Source organism: Bombyx mori, chromosome 17, assembly GCF_030269925.1.
Source record: "Bombyx mori chromosome 17, ASM3026992v2".
NCBI classification, from domain to species: Eukaryota; Metazoa; Arthropoda; class Insecta; order Lepidoptera; family Bombycidae; genus Bombyx; species Bombyx mori.
The window spans coordinates 6,738,644-6,757,714 of NC_085123.1; the positions used below are offsets into that span (position 1 = coordinate 6,738,644).

Sequence of the window (19,071 nt, forward strand, 5' to 3'; positions counted from 1 at the left end):
TACCTAACGAACGAGCTCTGTAGCCAAACAGTCTGCGCTGTCCGTTAACTGTACAAACCGGTATTGAATGAGATACACACTGATTCAAGTGCTTATCACTGTTTCCCAGCAGAGACGTAATTACTGTAATTAGTATGTTAGTGTGAAACTACGCTAGGGGCTCTTTCAATATAAATGCAAATCACTTAATAGAAAATATTCACCGAAGTTTTTTTTTTTTTTTCATACAGTATAGAACCCATTTTAATAGTAAATAGAAACACACATCATGCAATTAATCGTTTTTATTGTTTGTAATAGACGTTAGGTTTGCCATTTAAGTTGTTGACCACTTTGATTCGACGTAGGTCTGACGCTTGCTATACTTCTTTTTGCTTAAATTGATGTATGTGGTCATGACTCATCTGATTTTAAGTGGTTACCGCAAATGTATTTGAATGGTCAGAGATATAAATTCGTGGATGTCGTTCGAGGACACGTTTCAGGGACATACTATGTCTTCGGACAACCACGTCCGGTGAAGCTACCTTGTACATCACTACATAGTATAAAACAAAGTCGCTTTCTCTGTCCCTATATCCCTATGTATGCTTGAATCTTTAAAACTACGCAACGGGTTTTGATGCGGTTTTTTTTAATAGATAGAGTGATTGAAGAGGAATGTTTATAAGAACATAATAACATCCATTAAATAGTGGAGAAATCAATAATAAATTACAGTTTCCGAAGCGAAGCGGGCCGCTAGTATATGTATATATCCCTCGAGGTACCCCATAAGTAGGCTCAAAAAAAATTAGACAAATCGTCGAGCTATTGACGAACTGGATATTAATTCATAAAAAGTATTAAATTCTAAATGTCTTGAAAAACTTCGCATAAAGACAGCCTTATATACCACCATTCTGGCCAAATTTAGACCCAATCATTTAGGATTTTTCCAACTAGTTGAAAAACTCGTGTAGTCAAAAGTCAAGTCCCACATAAAGTATTTGTTATATAAAGAGAAAGATCCTTTAAAGTCCATAACCAAATTACTCTATCACGAAAACATAAAAAAATTGCAAAAACAAATGGCCAATATTCAATTTTCTGGCTTGATTACTACTAGATGATGACCTAGATGATTTTTTTTTGATAACACCATCTTGTTGTGTCTTTTAGCGGTTAGTTGCCCTCAATTAAGAAAAATAGTATTATTATTCGCCAATAGATGTCGGGAAGAGTTGATTTTTGAAAACACGAATAAAACAACATTTTCTGACAATAAATCGTAGCTAGATCGATTTATCGCCCCCGAATTCCCCTGTATACTAAATTTTATGAAAATCGTCTGAGCCGTTTCCGAGATTCAGATTATATATATATTAATATACAAGAATTGCTCGTTTAAAGGTATAAGATAAGATAGAGGACAAAACATTAAAGGCAGGAAGTTCGATATCGATAATCTTTCTGTGATTGACAAAATATCAACAATTAACGCAAATAAGTAGATAGCGTATTATCAAGTGCGATTAAGCTACGAAGCAAAACACTCGTGTGCATACTGTTTTTACTTTTCGAGCATTCTTTGAAAGTTTATCTACGAAAAATGGATTTACGCATTGCTGTATTAGTTTTATGTGCACTTTTTGGGAAAGCCGTCGGTAAGTGCTGAACTAAATAAGATTGGTTAAGAAATTTATTGTGTTTTTATTTCTACTATAATCATTATTTGTTTCTTGAAATATGTCATTGCCGTGCTGTTATCGTAGTGCTTTAACTATCTCATAAATACAATCTCGGTGCATTATGGCATTATGGCATGTGTTATTTTGATGTATGTCGATGAGACTACAATTAAAACTAAAGAGAAAGAATTAATCATTTTCTTTATTTTGCAATTAAAAACACAAATGAGCCGATTTCTATAACGTTATTGTATTTAAGGTACTATTTGACAGAATTATTTAAGGTTTTATTTCGGTTCTCGACTCGGAAGTAGGAATTGGGTGAAATACGAATAGGTGACAATAATAGGGCGTATTGTAAGTACCTACATGGGGTGTAAACGAATACCACCGTCCTGTGTATTTCAACAACGACGTACCCAGCTTAAAGGGTGGGACAGTCATGCCACAATGTACCTACCTAATCGAGACTTCAAATTCTACCTGGTAACTGAGTATCACTTACCACTAGGTTATAGATAAAAAATATACATAATATGGATTTTGCTTTTCCAATATTTACATATTTATTAATTTCTGCATATCTCTTGAGTCAGTTATTAATAATTCTGCTTCGGGAATATGTAGTTGCCTTCAATTGCCCTTCAAAAAGATAGCTATGTTGTTTCAGGTCGATTCAGATGCTATGCATGTAGTTTTTCATCAGTGGATTCGGATCAATCGTGCCTGACAATAGGAAACAACACGAACATCGTGGAGTGTCCATTCACTTATTGCACAATTACGAGACAAGAGTTCATAGTAAGTAAAAAATAACCTTTATTCATATCATTAGTTAACTACTCATTAGGACTGTACTAGTGAATGTGGCTGGACACGGCGGAAAACTCTTTCGCGCTCTGCGCCATTGGAGGAAGCGATGCAAAATCTTCGACACACAACTTGGCTTTGCTTGGCAATGTCGAGTCGTGGCAAGAGAAGTTGAAATTCCACCACTGGCTTTGAGTGTGACCAGCGAGCTATCCTGTAGAATGCATGTAGCGCCATCTAGCCGTGTTTCATATTTAACGCTAACCGAGGGGCCCAGTGGCACTGACGCCCATCGGTCTGGCATCCGAGAGAAGTAGAGTGAAAGAAAGAAAGTCGCTCCGGGTAAATTAATCACCTTAGGCCCCAAATGTCCTAGTTAAGTTCAATGTCATCCGAATTTCGAACGCGGGCTCTTGATCAAACGAGATTTAGTTGGTTCGACACCAATAAGACCCACCTTCTACACTAAATTAGTAGGCAGGACTCCGGTAACTTCCTCCTCGTTTGTGTATGTTTCCTGGGTTAGCAAAAAAGGCTCTGTATTTTTGAAGTTTTAAAAAGTTTCTCTTTTGTTATTAGGACCCAATAGGCGTGATCGCAAGCTTTACACGGGGCTGCGAAAGTTTCCCGGATTTTTTAAATCACGAAGTTACAGATCCAACATTCCGAACTTTTTATAGAGCATGCACAAATGATTTGTGCAACATTGGTAACTTATTACAATTTGCTTATTTTTTATTTATAATATTACAAAATAAAAATAAAAATAAACATTTAGGAATGGTATAATTGAAGCATGCTGTAAGATTGTTTTTATTAGTGTAAGTATATGAAACGACCCACTTAATTTTAAATGGTTATTGAAACCTATAGACACGACAGCGTGAATACCATTACTTATTTAAAAGGGAGTGATCCGAAGGCTCAATTGTGTTGGAAGCGGTGTTGGTGGTGGCGGTTATGTTAGCCTACAAAGTTCAGAAACAGCAAAGCGACGGTAATAGATATCGAGCTCAAAGGGCAGTACCTATAGTGTAACAAGAAGATAGCAACTATGAATAATGGACTACATAGGTACAAGAGAAACAAATAATGAACTATATAACAATCTATCTATTCTACACGTACTGCTATTACTTCACGTCCTACACATCTAGTCCTCAGAATATTATGTCATCAAATTAGAACTAAAATGAACTACACATGTTTTAGGTGATGGAATTCAGTCTATAGTCGGCGGTAATTTGTCTCCGTATCCTGCATACACCGGCATTAATCTATTAGTACCTGGGACAGGAAGCGGAGTAAATATCAAAATGAATAGAGTGTTGTTCTTTTCTGTGATAATGATCCTAATCGGGTTACATGTTTAAATAAATAATGTTCATTTTATTTTCTTCAAATCAGAATATTTTTTTGTAATATCTCAATAAAATACAGAAATTACATTAGCTCTTGTCATTAAGTACTTCCACAATATTACGTCCTAGAGTATCTGTACCTCGTACTCAAGCTAACGTTGGTTGACTATATCCCCACAGATTATTCAGAGACATGACGTTACCTAGGAAAAACGCTTTTGTCAGTGTCCAAGAGTCCAAATTGTCATTAAGTGAAAAATAGCTATAGCTACCAAAATGTCTGTTAAAAAACTTGATACCTAGGTTAAGAATTTTAGATAAAATATGTAATCAATAACATAAAGTAACATAAAAACTCTTACTAAATTAACAATGACTACGTCTCCTACCAGAACAAAACAGAAATTGTCTTTGCGGAAACGGTTATTCGTAAAAAAGTCTCCTCGAGTCGGTTGCTATGTTGATACAGAATCAAACGATGAATTTTCTCAGTCCACGTCTCGGCCCATATCGCCCGCGGATCCTTTTTTAGCTCAAAGTGCGCAGCATATCGAAACCAGTGTAGAAGCGATAGATAATCAACGAAATGCTAGTGCTGAACCACTTTCCCAGAATAGTAGTCACGGTGTCAGTCACAACCAAAGAGAAGAGGAGATCAACCCTAAATGCTGCCGTACCTTCTTTAGAAGATCTCGACCCAAGAGCTTAGTAGATGGAGGTCATTCCAAAGATGAACAGTGTCCAGATACATCCAGAGGTTGCAGTCCAGTATCGAATTCTATTAATAGTTTAAGTGACCAAACTATTTCTCAAACGAAATCAGACGAAATACCCAAAGCAACTATCAAATTTCCTAAAAGTGATGATTCAAAAAAGAGCTTTGAACATTCTGGTTCATTTGAGGGCATCAAAACAAAAAATAAACTCTTTGTCAAACGTTTATCAGCTGATCATCTGATTTCTACTGAAAGCAAACCACTATTTCGTTCTTCATCTCCCGAGAGTGATAGGAGTAGTTCTCTAGATCGTAAAAGAAGGTAATTATTAGGTTATTATATTGTAGTATTTTTTATTAAACAATTTATAATCATTAAAAAAAAAATGATCTATTAAAGATTAACAAAGATTGGTTTTTCTTAGTGTATGAATAAAAATTATAATATACCCACTTCATTTTATAGAAGTAAATCAACAATAACCCGGTCTGCTTCTCGTGCGGGTAGCACTGATAGCTTAGCACGTAACTCTTTGCTTGCTGCACAGGTGCTACGCCTCATACCCACACAAGAAGCTCGTGAAAGGTAGGATATAAACATCCATATACAATCATATGCTTAATACAAACTACTTACGGTATTATTATTATATAGTATATTATATATTATTATCTATAGTATTTTATAAATTATTACCAAAACTACTGAAATAAATGGTATATTAAAAAATAATTACTCAAGTCTCACTGTAGATAAAAGTAGAGTATTAAAAAAGTAAGATAACTAGTCGAGAATGCTTAGCCATGTTATTTCGCAGAATACAACAATAAGGAGAGAAAGCTATTACCCATAGACACAATCAACTGAATTTCTCGCTGCATTTTTTCAGTTGGTCGCAATTCTGTTCTGGTGGTAGATTCTGCGAAGCACTACTCTTGCTAGGGCTAGTATAAGCAAATTATTTCAGGTTGAGCACATGAGCTCACCTACCCATCTGCGAGCAGCTGAAATTGCTCCTTAGGTTACCAGCGAATATGTAGGAAAAAAACCACTATTCGGGATGAAGTAGTATAATAGAAAACCAAACTCAGCCAAATTTGTTGTCACACTTGCCTTATAGCATCAGCTAATTATGTTTCTAGCTAGATTCCCTCAGTGAGTTCTTATTCTGATCTGGTGGTGGAGGTTCACAGCTGCCACTGGTGATATTTTTGTTAGGCTACCTTACCACCACCAGAGTACCTTTGACACTTGATCCATCTGTCCTGAAGATGGAAAGGAAATCTAATACAAAACAAGTAGCCAAGCTCACTTACCAATACTCTTTATACAATAAATTATCAAACATATTAGAATTATGTAAAATAATCTTAAATTTACTTTATAAAGAAAGTTTAAATAAAGGTATTAAAAAATAAGCATTAGCTCCTTTCATAAGCAACCAATTAATAAATAATTGTTATAGATGAATTGTAATGGTGATTGTTAATTGGGGTATAATAGTGGTAGTCTTGTGATTCTGCATGGCTAGATACCACTACCCAGCCTATTTTTACCGTGAAGCATTCATGGGTTTTGGTTTGAAGGATGGTGCAACTATTGTAATTGTAAGAACTCATGTCTTAAAGTGGATGACAGCATCAACATCGCAGATGTCTATGAGCTCTGGTAACCACTTAACACCAGGTGGGCTATGAACTCGTTCACCCAATAATAATAAAAAAGTCAATTAGAAATACTATATATTTCTATTATATTATACATTGACACTATATACATAATATTATCAGATGAAATTTATAGGCATCTGATATTTTTATATTATGCTATTTTTCAGAGAATGTTTTATAACATATAATCATTAAAAAATATATTTAAGTAATGAGTCATAAATAAATCAAACTAATTATTTACTTTGCCTTTACCTTATCAGCCAAGTACAATATGGGGACTGAGTCACTGTTACCTTGAAGTTAATTACAATAACGTACTACGAAAATGAGATCCTAAATTAAAACTTGTAGTACATTCTACAGAACATGTTTTAAAAGTTTTATATAATACACTGTTTTTTTTTTATCGTGTGTTTAGTGTCGTATTCTATTTTAATGCAGAAAAATCTATTGGTACTTCAATTACAAAAATGGAAAGATCAAATGAAAATGTTTATTTCAGAAATTACCTTTATGGTAGACTTGCCTCACATTCACTCCTCGGCGCAGCTGAACTAGAACATGTTTTTCCTGATAGAGAAGTCAAGATATTTGTTGGCTCATGGAACATGAATGGGCAAGCACCGCCAAGGTAACATCTGATTGTATTAAAATACTAATATAATCGGTACCCAGTCATGCAACTTATAAATAGTAAATCTTTAAATTATTACAACGAAATCAGATGTTAGCAACATCTCCCAGGCTGAGCCTATATGCTCGGTGAAACTAGTAAAATCCCTTGTTAAAGGTTAAAGGTTGGCAGTCTGAAATAAAATGAAATAAAATTTAAATCGAATGAACACTACTTTACAGTGAAAACTTCAATTTAATATTTAAAACATATTCTTATTAAATTTATTATTTGACACAATTACTTCATGAACCATTTGATATTAAGTGAATGTCACCACATACTGGCCATCAACTGCCAAGCATAACAGCCTAAAAATCTACCACTATTCATTATAAAATATGCTTATGATCAAATTATATGTAAAAATTAATTATTTATCTATGCACCTGTTTGTCTATTTGATGCCCAGCCTGATAGAAAAATTCAAATAGAATCTTATATAGTTGTTATATTTGTTATTTGACATTTTCCATTTTAAATGAAACGAAAGTTTTTATTTTTACTTTTAGAGAGTTGGCTGATTTTATATTTCCCGACCAAATTAAACATGTACCAGACGTGTTTGCTATAGGAACTCAAGAGTCATACTCAGAACGTACTGAATGGGAGATAACCATACAGGAGCTTTTGGGACCATCTCATTTGTTACTACATTCATATTATCTAGGTGAGAAACTATACTGTTGAAGGACTTGTTTTGATTAGACAGTTTATTGAAAACACAAATACCCCATTCATTGATTGAAACAGAACAAGGTCTTTGAATGTGGAATTTCGAAATGTGGATCTAATTCAGTTTACGGAACACCCTTTCCACAAAATAAATGGGTTCTATTTAAACATTTAGTGTAACAAGCAATATCTTAGATACACGAAAAGATGCCTTGGGCCGCCACCGTAATGATGACCAACAGGTATTTTTGTTCTCCTTTGAAAGCACTGTGTACAGAACTATTATAAAGATAAAACCTATTGTCTATAAATATCTGTAATATGACTTAACAGTCTAATGTTATACTGAGTTTTAAGTGTCCTTTAAGAACCAAAAATACTAAATTCTGATGATGATACAAATTAAAACTGTATTGCGATGCGATTTCCATGGCTTTACAGAATTGATACTCAGTCAGTATTTTATCAATAGATAAACAATAGATTTATCTTATTTAAAAAAAAAAGGATATCCTTTTTTTTTGGATCCTAATCGTAGATTGAAGTCAGGCGACTTCAATCTAGTCGCATACCATTGATGCAATGAAACTTGGCTGTAATTTCCTCGCTCAGTTCCACAAACGCTCGATAGATGGCGCGCTACTAAGTTCTATCGTTATTAATTATTTGTTATGACAGGAAGTCCTTACGGCATACCTTAATTAATCTCGTATTATATTTCAGGTACAATACATCTTGCGATATTCATCCGGAGAGACTTAATCTGGTTCTGCTCTCTGCCCGAAGACGCCAGTTTGTCGGTCCGTCCCGGGACAGCGTTTCGTACGAAGGGCGCCGTAGCGATCTCCTTCGCTCTATTCGGATCGACCTTTCTGTTCGTGACCGCCCATTTGACGGCGCACCAAGAGAAGGTCAAAGAAAGGGTTTCGGATATAAAGAGAATCATCAGAGCTATTGATTTACCGAAGAACTTACCGTGTCGTCACAAGAGTAAAGGTAATAAAAATTGTTAAGTTGTGTATCATGTGCGATTAAATAATTATGTGTGTGCGTGTGTGTATGTGTTTTTGTCAATGGAGATTAAATATATAATATGTAGGAACGGAACGGTATGACTGAATGACAGATATGGAGCATGACTGAGTGAGAGAGATAGGAGATGTCGTGTTAGGAAGTAAGAAAGACGGCGAATGAATGTTGGACATATAGTTTTATTTTTTAACTGAGAGGAGGAATGAGGGTAGTTATCGGATGCAACGGCAGACATACGCAGCATAGATAATAAATACACTTAATATTTAAGAAGACGCAGTTAAACTCTGAAGACGTAAGAAGTTTATATTTTAGTTACTTATCTATTAATACGTGAAGCAAAAACTTTGTACCCCTTTTTACGAAAATTGCGCGGACGGAGGAATATGAAGTTTCCCACACTTATAGAGAACATAGAGAAGGACTGCAGATTTTTTTTTCATTATGCAAAAAAAAAAATAGTAAGTAAATCAATAAAAACAAAAATTACACAACTACCATGTATGTGACACACACAAACGCATGCATAATACGTATTTTTTTACTGTAAAAATTTTCTTATTACTTATAGTCTGTGGTCAAATTTAGAATAGATTAAATACGGTTTGTCTTTATTAATATTTCTCTAAAATGTAGTCTTGGCGAAATCTGTGATTATAGAAGTATAATGGTCTTTGACAATAGAACCATAATAGTGTATAAACTTATAATTTCAATTAATTATTGTCGAATTTCGACTACCGGGGACCACTAGTATTAAGAAAGACGGAATAAGAATCAAGTTTGTGTGAGGCCATCAACTGTTTCATTGGCCCAAATCGAATAGAAGACCCCACATATATGTATGTATGTATATATTATAACTTTTGCAGATGTCACGAATAATTTCGACTACGTGTTTTGGTGTGGGGATCTTAATTTTAGACTGGGCGAGCCGAGAGCAGCGGTGCTGAGATGGATCGAACAAACTCAGGTATATCTCGGTTTTGAACTGTGCCATGCCATTTTATATCTACGCGGCACTAAAATATCGTCGAGAATTCAATAGCCATATACGATGCCGTACGGTTGCCAACTGCATTTTTTTACAAATGAAAAAAGTAACAATTATAAAACAAACTTAGCGCTGTTATTACAGCTTTGTTCAAACCCAAGTCTGTGGGGGCATTACTACTCTAGATTCTGAACCAGGATCTGACCAACACGATGACTGCTTGCCATTGTCAAAAAGATTATCATTTTTTATCGCAAATAACAATGTGGTTCAAATATATCTTCGTTTCTGTGTCTGTTAAGCAATGCAAGGTATACCTTAATGCGTTCGTCGCATTGGCGATTTTTATATGTATAGAATTTTTATGTGAATATATTCATTTACAATGCAAGAGCTTTAAATGTATTTCGCTACTTTCTGTTTCTCTACCACAGACTAGCAGCTTATAATCGTTCTATCGGTAATTAAACAAAACGTTTTCAGTTTCCTTTGCCTCCGTACTTACCTCATGGGCTTTTGCACGCCGACCAACTGACAGCCGTATTAGAGGACGGCGCTGCATTCAGGGACTTCAGAGAGGCCCCGATAACATTTCCTCCTACTTACAAGGTAACAGCCGAAACTAGCATTAACGTTTAGGTGCGGATTGCCGTTTTTATTTATTTATTATCTATGGTTTTCACCAGTCGTACACATAATTAAAACTACATGGTTTTTAAACTTTTTTTTAAAGTATTCTAAACTTCGTAAATAGTAGAAAAACAAAACGGTTTTAATTAATATTTTTAACTAGCTTTTGCCCGCGACTCCGTCCACGTTGTATAGTTACTTTGGCATAACGCTAAATTTTACCCCCCCACTTCATTTACGTAGAAAGTGAAAATATTTTGAAACATTCTATATTGGTGCTCCACTTGTATGGATCTCATGATGTTATAGAGCCTATAGCCTTCCTCAATAAATGGGATATCTAACACTGAAAGAATTTTTTAAATCGGACCAGCAGTTCCTGATATTAGCGCGTTCAAACGAACAAACTCTTCAGCTTTATAATATTAGTATAGATGTCGTATGTTAAGTTAGCATGCCGCTGCTTACCTGACTACTTACTGAATATAGTCGTCCCAAAGTAAATGTCGCCGCCTCCCAACTAGAGACATGAGAATGAAGTCTTAATTACATATAATTATAATATGATGACTCTCCACCCTCTATATAGGAACGCATGATTGCTTCGCGAATAATGAGCAGGGGTGTGATTTAAATACAGTAAATTAAAAATAAGTTTTCATAGCATCACTACCTGCCGCGTAGAATTTATAACGCACTATATATTAATAAAATAATAATAAATAAAAATAGTACACATTATAAATATAAAGGTTTTCAACCACGACTTCTCTTCAACGCGCCCCGCGACATTTCATTATAGCTTTGATATCAGACTAGTAGCTACGTATAATAAAAAGTTTGCTGAGAAATTTGTACTTCATATTATATCAAAACCTTTTTTGAGTAACTTCGAATAATAAATACGTCATCAAATTAACATCGAAAATTGAGCTATTCAATTTCATTACAAAAGGAACCATATTTGTAGGACATGTGTGCACACAAATGTGCTAATCGGTCAAGTTTTCAACATAGGCAATACTAATTTTGTAGTACGATCCCGGAAGTCAACAATTCGACACGTCGAGCAAACAGAGGGCGCCAGCGTACACGGACCGGATACTGTATAAATCGAGAACCATGGCCAATAACTCTACCTCGGCCTTTTCAGGTGACTTACTACAACATTCTAGCAACGACTTAATTATTATTAAACTAAACTTGGAAAGAGTCTTGAGCCGTGAACAGCGGTTCAGGTGTGCCCTGTCTATAAATAATTAATGTTAACGCTCAGTATAGGAAAGCTTAGTGTTTAAGATGTAAAAGATTTCTTATGAGTACAGAAATAAAAGTCTGATAACAAATCGGTGACAATGTGTCTGAAGCTGCTTTCCGCAAGTGGGTGGACATACTAACAGTTTCATGGATATATTTATATAGGTTTTTAGGTTAGCCAACTAATTTATGTGACTACCACTTCCGGATTAGTTTGGGAACTTGACAAACGAAATTTAATTTAGATGTTTACGGGCTCATATGACATGATGTGTGTAAGCAATAAATAAATAAAATGTTCAAATTCTTATACACAATGTGGAAGCTATTCCTATTCCTTCAATGTGGGAGCTATTCGCGTAATCATGCTAAATAAATGCGTTTAGAAAAATTGACGCTAAATATGGATTGTATCAAAGCATCTTATCTGTGTACAGTACCCGGCGCTAAAGATTGCACATCGACCTTCAGTATTGGTAGTGTGCGACAGAGATAACGCTCTACGAAACCGAATAGATCCGATTGTCTCTTTCCAAAGGTCGTCGAGCAATATTTATCGCCGGGTACTGTAGAACTATGAAGTCATTAGGTTTCAAAACTACACCGTCCTACTTACTTGTTAGATCACGCACGCTTTATTTCCTAATTTATAAGTTGCGCCAATAAAGAAACGAATCGAAAATGGCGTCCTGTAAACCTGTCAGTACAGGTAAATAGACGCCAGGTACATAGGTACACAGGTACATAGACCTGGTTGGGTCAACAAATAAAAAGAAAGATAGTAAGAAAAAAGTTGTTTATTGTAAAAAAATATAAAAAAAAACAAATGAGAATGTACTTTACTTTATGCCCTGGCAGAGGTTGAGGTGTCTCAGCTGGGATGCAACTTGCGTAGACACTTTTGCTGCCAGTCATCTAAGTCGCACAATCGAATGTGAAAAAACTCGAACTCAACAACAAAGTCAGAACTGATATTTTTTTTGCATGCAGTACGCGCCGTGTGCGACTAAAGACAGCAATAGTTTAGAGTGAGAGCGCATGATCACCGCCGCCATTTTAGATTCGTTTCTTTTTTGCTGCGGCTTATACCAGAACGGTATGGATGTTCTTTTTGAAGGTCTTCGTCGCATCAGCGCGGTCCCGGTGTCGTCAGGCGTGAAGTGTCTCGCGTACAACTCTGTGCAGTCGGTGTGCACGAGCGACCACAAACCGGTCTGGGCTTTGTTCTCCACGACGCTGCGTCCCGGCACCGATGTGTAAGCTATGAGCTTATTCATCTAATCTATATATTAATACGTAGGGTAGCTACCGCCGTCATCGTTTGTCGTCGTCGTGGTCTAAAGGATAAGACGTCCGGTGCATTCGTATCTAGTGATGCAACGGTGTTCGAATCCCGCAGGCGGGTACCAATTTTTGTAATGAAATACGTACTTAACAAATGTTCACGATTGACTTCCACAATGAAGGAATAACATCGTGTAATAAAAATCAAACCCGCAAAATTATAATTTGCGTAATTACTAGTGGTAGGTCCTTTTGTGAGTTCGCACAGAAAGGTACCAAAACGCAGCCTATTTTTGCCGTGAAGCAGTAATGCGTTTCGGTTTGAAGGGCGGGGCAGCCGTTATAACTATACTGAGACCTTAGAATTCATATCTCAAGGTGGCTGGCAGAATTTAGATGTCTATGGGCCCCGGCAACCGCTTTACATAAGGTGGACCGTGAGCTCGTCCACCAACCTAAGCAAAAATAAAAAAATAATAAAAAAATTACCACTATTCAAGCTACGGTTGCCCGCTATCGATAAAAAGGTGGTACCAAAGATCGAATTTTTAACCGAGTTCAAAAAAGGAGGAGGTTCTCAATTCGACTAAGTTTTTTTATGTTTGTTACCTCATAACTTTTGACTGGGTGAATCGATTTTGATGATTCTTTTTTTATTAGAAAGCTGGCGCTTCCCGTGTGGTCCCATTTCAATTTAGTCCAATTCTGATAATGGTATCTATGAGAAAACCATATTATAAGTCTTAAATTTGCATTAAGTACGTGCGCGACAAATAGATGAATAACTCAATAACTCAATATCTCAATATCACGCCAACCGATTTCGATGATTATTGTTTTTAGTGTATAATAATTTGTTTTGGAATGTCTTTTTTTTCTATTTGAAGTCGGTTTTTGTCTATTTACAATTCTTTTTTCCACAGAGTGCCATTAGCTGCTGGCTTATTCAATCGTGAAGTTTACCTGGAAGGTATAAAACGCCGGCGGGCACTCCTCGACCACGCCCCCGGTACGTCAGCCGTTTGCAACGTACAATAATAAACATTTGAAATTATAGTGATGGGAATAGTATCCTATCGATAATTGGATTAGTCACAAAATTCGATGTTCAATAGATATATGCCGTGAAGGAACTCTATAAACATTAAGTACAAATAGTTTAAAATTCTAGCTTAACTTTCATTGTCCCGAATCGAATTCAATCTATCGTTTTAACCAATAAAAACACTAAGCGTGATGGGATGAAACAACATGTTGAAAAGATTTTTAACAACAATGGCAACATTATATCGTTTTAAATTATTTCGATTTTGTGTTAATGAGCGTTAAGCTTTAAGAAATTACTCATTTTCTCGTAATTTATATAAGTAGCAAAAAGTAATAATTAAAACTGGAACTTTATTTTTTAACAGGACAATAAATAAACCTTACCAAAGTAAATTCAAACGGATTACGAATATCATCTTCGTTAACGTAATTTATAAAGGAAAAAGACATTTAATTGTAGCACGTGTTTTTTTGTGTGTTATTTATTAGTTTAAGTTGAAATGAGTGCAATGAATTTAATTTTTATTCAGTCGTATAACTGTTAATTTAAAAAAAAACCTTCATTAGATGCAGGTTTTGAAAAATGTTCTATCGATTAAAAATCAATTGATTTTTATCGGCGAAATTCAATTTTTTAGCCTTATTGATGTTAAAAAAATATTAATCGATAAAAAATGAATTAAATTGCGTTCGCTTCTTGATTGCATCATTTCAGTGATGCGTAAAGGTTACACAATAAACTTTGCTAGTTAAAAAATAAAAAATTAATGAACAGACTTTGTTTATGTTTGGAAAGAGACATATCAACAAGAACATTTTGTTTAGTTTCAAATAGAATATTTAGTTTTAGTAAAACACATCAAAGATGTCAAATGTACGCTAGACGGTTTTATTTATTAATTATTAATTTTCATCACAAAATAATGTTTATTTGTTCGAGAGTACGAATCCTTATTCCACTTTTGTGCGAAGAAAAAATTAAAAACAAATCTAGTCATTATCCAAAAATCGAACGTCAGTATTCACAAAGATAATTATATTTTATTTACATTGTTAATATCAAATAGAGATTAAGCGATTTGTAGTTTTATTTTAAATAAGCTATTACGTAATCCGAATGTTTCTCGAACTGCTTACGTTCGTGTATTATGTACTCTATTGTTGACTGCATTGATTATAAAATCACTTGACACAAGCTTTATTATTTTCACGCAGTAATCGCTCATGCACTTTTAGATTCAGGGACATGCAGAACTGCTTATATTGTAGAGAAAAAGAATAAATAATATTTTCTCTCGGTAAGGGTCCGTGTAATAGGGCTGCCTATACGCAAAAGCCTAAATGATACCAGTGATTTTACGTGTATAATCCAATTTGATCATATCGAAACTATAATTGACTTTGGAAACCGAAATTAGTTTCAACCCGAAAAGCTTGAGAAACTACAATATTCTAAATGTAAAATATGATCAAATGTTATTCGATTCGTAAATACTAATCGAATGACTTTTGATTAAATTTTCTTTTCTTTTGATTATATGCATACTAGAAGTAAGATTCTAATTAAACTTAATGATTTAGAATAATCGATAATAGGCCAAGTGCAAAGATATAGTGAAAATATAATTGCTGCTGTTTTAATTACAATTTTCAAATTAACATTATGAATACGTATATATTTGTATTTTAGCTTCATATTAAAAAAAGTATATATAGCTATGAAAGGATTATCAACTCAAGAATACATATTATAATTTATAACAAAACTTTAAACAGATAATGTTCCAATCAGAGCATGACTGTTATTAGAAAATTGGCGCCTCTGGCGGTATAAACTAGTAGTAAAATTCTCTTTTGCCACCCAAGTTTTTTGGTACGCATGTGACCTCTCGAAAGTTTCAAACATTATAGATTATAGGAACTAAAATATGTAATACATAAATATATCTATTATTATTATTATTATTATTAGTATTATAAGATGTGTAGTTTTGTGTAGCGAAACGAGCTTTTAAAACTAAATAGTTCTCATTGTGATGTTTCTGAAACGGTACTTAAAATCTGCCTTAACTATCTATATATATGTATACATTGGAAGTTTTGAAGTGTTCTGAACATTTCATTATAATGAGACGCTGTTATTGAAATTCGTTCTAGTCTATTATACTAATATCTCTATTGAATAACTCTATTGAATTTAAGGAATGAATACTAATATTCATTCCTTAAATTCAATAGAACAGTAAATAATATATTTTAGTTTAAAATAATAGTAATTAGAGATTTAATCAACATCAATATATCAAATATATGTATTTACATAGATGTGTTTAAAAATATATCGACGCTTGAAAGGCAAACGTGACTAAAGCCTTGTTCGGACTAGGCGAGTATTTTAGTCGAGTACCGAGTAATTTAGTGGGTAAACTACTCGCTACTCGCCCGAAAAATAGAACAAAATGGATTGACTTGACTAAATTATTTACTAACCTACCAGACTAAATTTTTGGTGCTCAGACACATTTAGCTACTAAATTACTCGGTACTCGACTAAAATACTCGCCTAGTCCGAACAAGGCTTAAGCGACAATGCGTGAACTTTACAGTAGACTAATTTAAAGTTGAAATACCTGAAAAAAATTATATTTTAACGAAACTAGCGGTAGGATTGAAATGATTTTAATAGACCTAGAAATATTTTTTTTTTGCGCATCGAATATAGTTATTGCCTATCATTTATGTATAAAGCCGTTATTGTCGCTCACGTTTGTCTTTCAAGCATCGATATGTGCATTATCGTCATGGTTCAATTGTCACAGACAAGTCCGATTTTAGGGAGAGGGCGCTCTAGTTTTTGCTAGACATTATGGACGACAATAAACACATACTATCAGGTGCGCCGCATGCTCATCCTCGAATATTTTTTTTTGTGTCCACCTAAACTGCAAAAATATTTAAAAAAAGAAAACATATTTCTAAAAGGAGTTAAATGGTTATAAACCAATAGTTTCCTGCCTAAACTAAATAAAATAATATTCATAAAAGTTACAATTATATCACAATAGACTAGCTAGATTCGCACATTCTTTTCGACATACGTGTATTTTTTTAAATCATTAGGATTTTTTTGTAGTATAAATTTAGATGTGTGCATTATTTTGTTCTTAGTATTGTTTAAATTTTAAATTTTGAATATTATTGAAAATGATACATTTAAAAATACTGAATACTATAATGATTTTTATCAAAACAATTTAAACACAAGAAAGTGATTATTGTTAGTAGCAATGTGAGTGGTTGCTTGAATCATAGCGTCGGTGTGGTTTTGTTATTCAAAATGACTCTTATTACATTACATTATATCAAATTTGTAGGCTTAAGAGGGAGGTTTAAGAACGCTCTTCTTGTTATTGAAGTTGTAACAACCATCCTTACCGTAGATCAAAAAACAATTTTTATTTGGTAATCGAAGCTTATTGGTATACCAATTTGATGTAACGTAAGTAAAGCGCCCAAAATCTACGGTCAATGACCGTACAGACCATGTTCACGTACATATACACTATACAGGGTGTCCCAGACAGAATGGATAAACCTGAAACACCTCATAGTAGAGCTATTGGGGACACAAAATAAATAATAATAAAAAATATTTCTTAGATAGTACCCAAATTAAAAATAAAGAAAAATTACCAAATTTCATGATTAAAATTTCAGCATTTTTACACTAGCTAGGTACGCATACGATATTCCTTAGTGAAGTCCATGTAGAATATTAGAACATCAAAAAGTCTATGGATTTCATTTATTCATAGCTGCTGTATATTCCAGAACGCACAGCATGGAATGTATCAACTTTTTTTTAAAATACGTAATTTGCGTACTACTTGAATATTTTTTTGTGTACCTAATATCTCTACTATGTGTTGTTTCAGGATTATCGATTCTTTTTGGGATACCATGTATAAAGTTTGATTGATATGCCAACCTATTTTTGTTTGTCATTGTATTGCATCAATATATTAAATTTAATTCAATCAAAACTTTAAAGGACATTAACTAGTATTAATGTATAGAAATAAATAAATAAATTAAACCATTAAGAACTGCGACAGAATTAGAAAATATACTTAGTAAATAAGATTATTGTCAATTGTCCCATCTCTAAAAGGACGATTTTAATTATTTTGCACTACGTGATTACTACTGATACTAATAGATGATTATATTATCTATATTTAAAGTAGAAGAGATGCTAAAAATGCATTCACTAGTCACAAGTATTAAACTTATTGACCTGTCTTCCATAAACGTACGTAACCTTATGTAAGATACCTCGTGCAGACAGGAATATTAAATAGAAAACTATAAATAGTCAAAATGAATGAAAAAGAGCTATGTTTCTGGCTTTACTTTGCCAAATTTTCGAACAAGGACATCCTTTTTTATCTTTATTTTTCCGTACCTATTCGCTGGTAACCCAAGGGCTATTCCAGTTACGCACTGGCTCATAGGTGAGCTCACGGGGTTGAACTTTAGAGGATTGTTAACATTGTTCTGTGAAGATGTTCAGAACCTACATATACATAGGCTTAAGAAAACTATTAAAGAACATCTGTGCAATAAAGCTTACTATAAAGTCAATGATTATCTAGAAGATTGCACAAAGTGGGAATGAGTCGCTCGCTCCGGGCATTTCAATATTGCAATAATTGTTACGTTATAATACATCTTGTAAAAATGAATTTAAAAAAAATCTAAAATTAAAAAAAAGGACATGCCCGCTGAGCTTCTTGCCAGTTCTTCTCAGGAAGGAGGTTAGCTTTTGTGAATTGGCGGTTGTTCCTTTTTGACGTTCAACAAGTGTGTACTTTCATTTATGTTGAATAAAAAAAAAATGATTGATTGATTGGCCCCAACAACAGCAGTGGTTTGCAGAATCTACCACTGGCACATACACACACTAAGAAGAACGGGCGAGAAACAGTGGACTGTGTCTATGGGATTCTTACTCGTTGAATTATGTAAACTAGTTTTCGTCCAATTATTGTTAAAACAAACTTCGCAATGGCCAAGGAAAAAAGAAATCGGTTGACACAAGAGAAAACTGTTTGTCTTTATAAACAGATCTATAAATATAATTGTGGGTATTCTTACATATTTTGACGCCACATATTATGTTTAGGTTCAATGAAAGAAGATGTCCGATTTATTTGTTACAAATTGCATATACATATAAGTACTAGTAA

The 19,071-nt window shown here is 34.1% G+C and overlaps 2 protein-coding genes across 2 annotated transcripts; both read left to right on the forward strand.

Moving 5' to 3' along the window:
• Positions 1-1,385: 1,385 nt before the first annotated feature.
• LOC101746422 (uncharacterized) lies at positions 1,386-3,926 on the forward strand. The gene is made up of 4 exons (XM_004925813.5): positions 1,386-1,646; positions 2,341-2,471; positions 3,060-3,189; positions 3,693-3,926. The coding sequence occupies exons 1-4, from the start codon at positions 1,592-1,594 to the stop codon at positions 3,851-3,853; spliced, it is 477 nt and encodes a 158-aa protein (XP_004925870.1). The 5' UTR covers positions 1,386-1,591; the 3' UTR covers positions 3,854-3,926.
• Positions 3,927-4,056: 130 nt separating this feature from the next.
• On the forward strand, positions 4,057-14,898 carry LOC101740091 (inositol polyphosphate 5-phosphatase E). Its single transcript, XM_004925848.5, has 10 exons — positions 4,057-4,878; positions 5,023-5,142; positions 6,733-6,861; positions 7,416-7,573; positions 8,302-8,574; positions 9,483-9,583; positions 10,088-10,213; positions 11,270-11,387; positions 12,609-12,747; positions 13,699-14,898. Exons 1-10 carry the CDS (start codon positions 4,214-4,216, stop codon positions 13,811-13,813), a joined length of 1,944 nt encoding a protein of 647 aa, XP_004925905.1. The 5' UTR covers positions 4,057-4,213; the 3' UTR covers positions 13,814-14,898.
• The last annotated feature ends 4,173 nt before the right edge of the window (positions 14,899-19,071 follow it).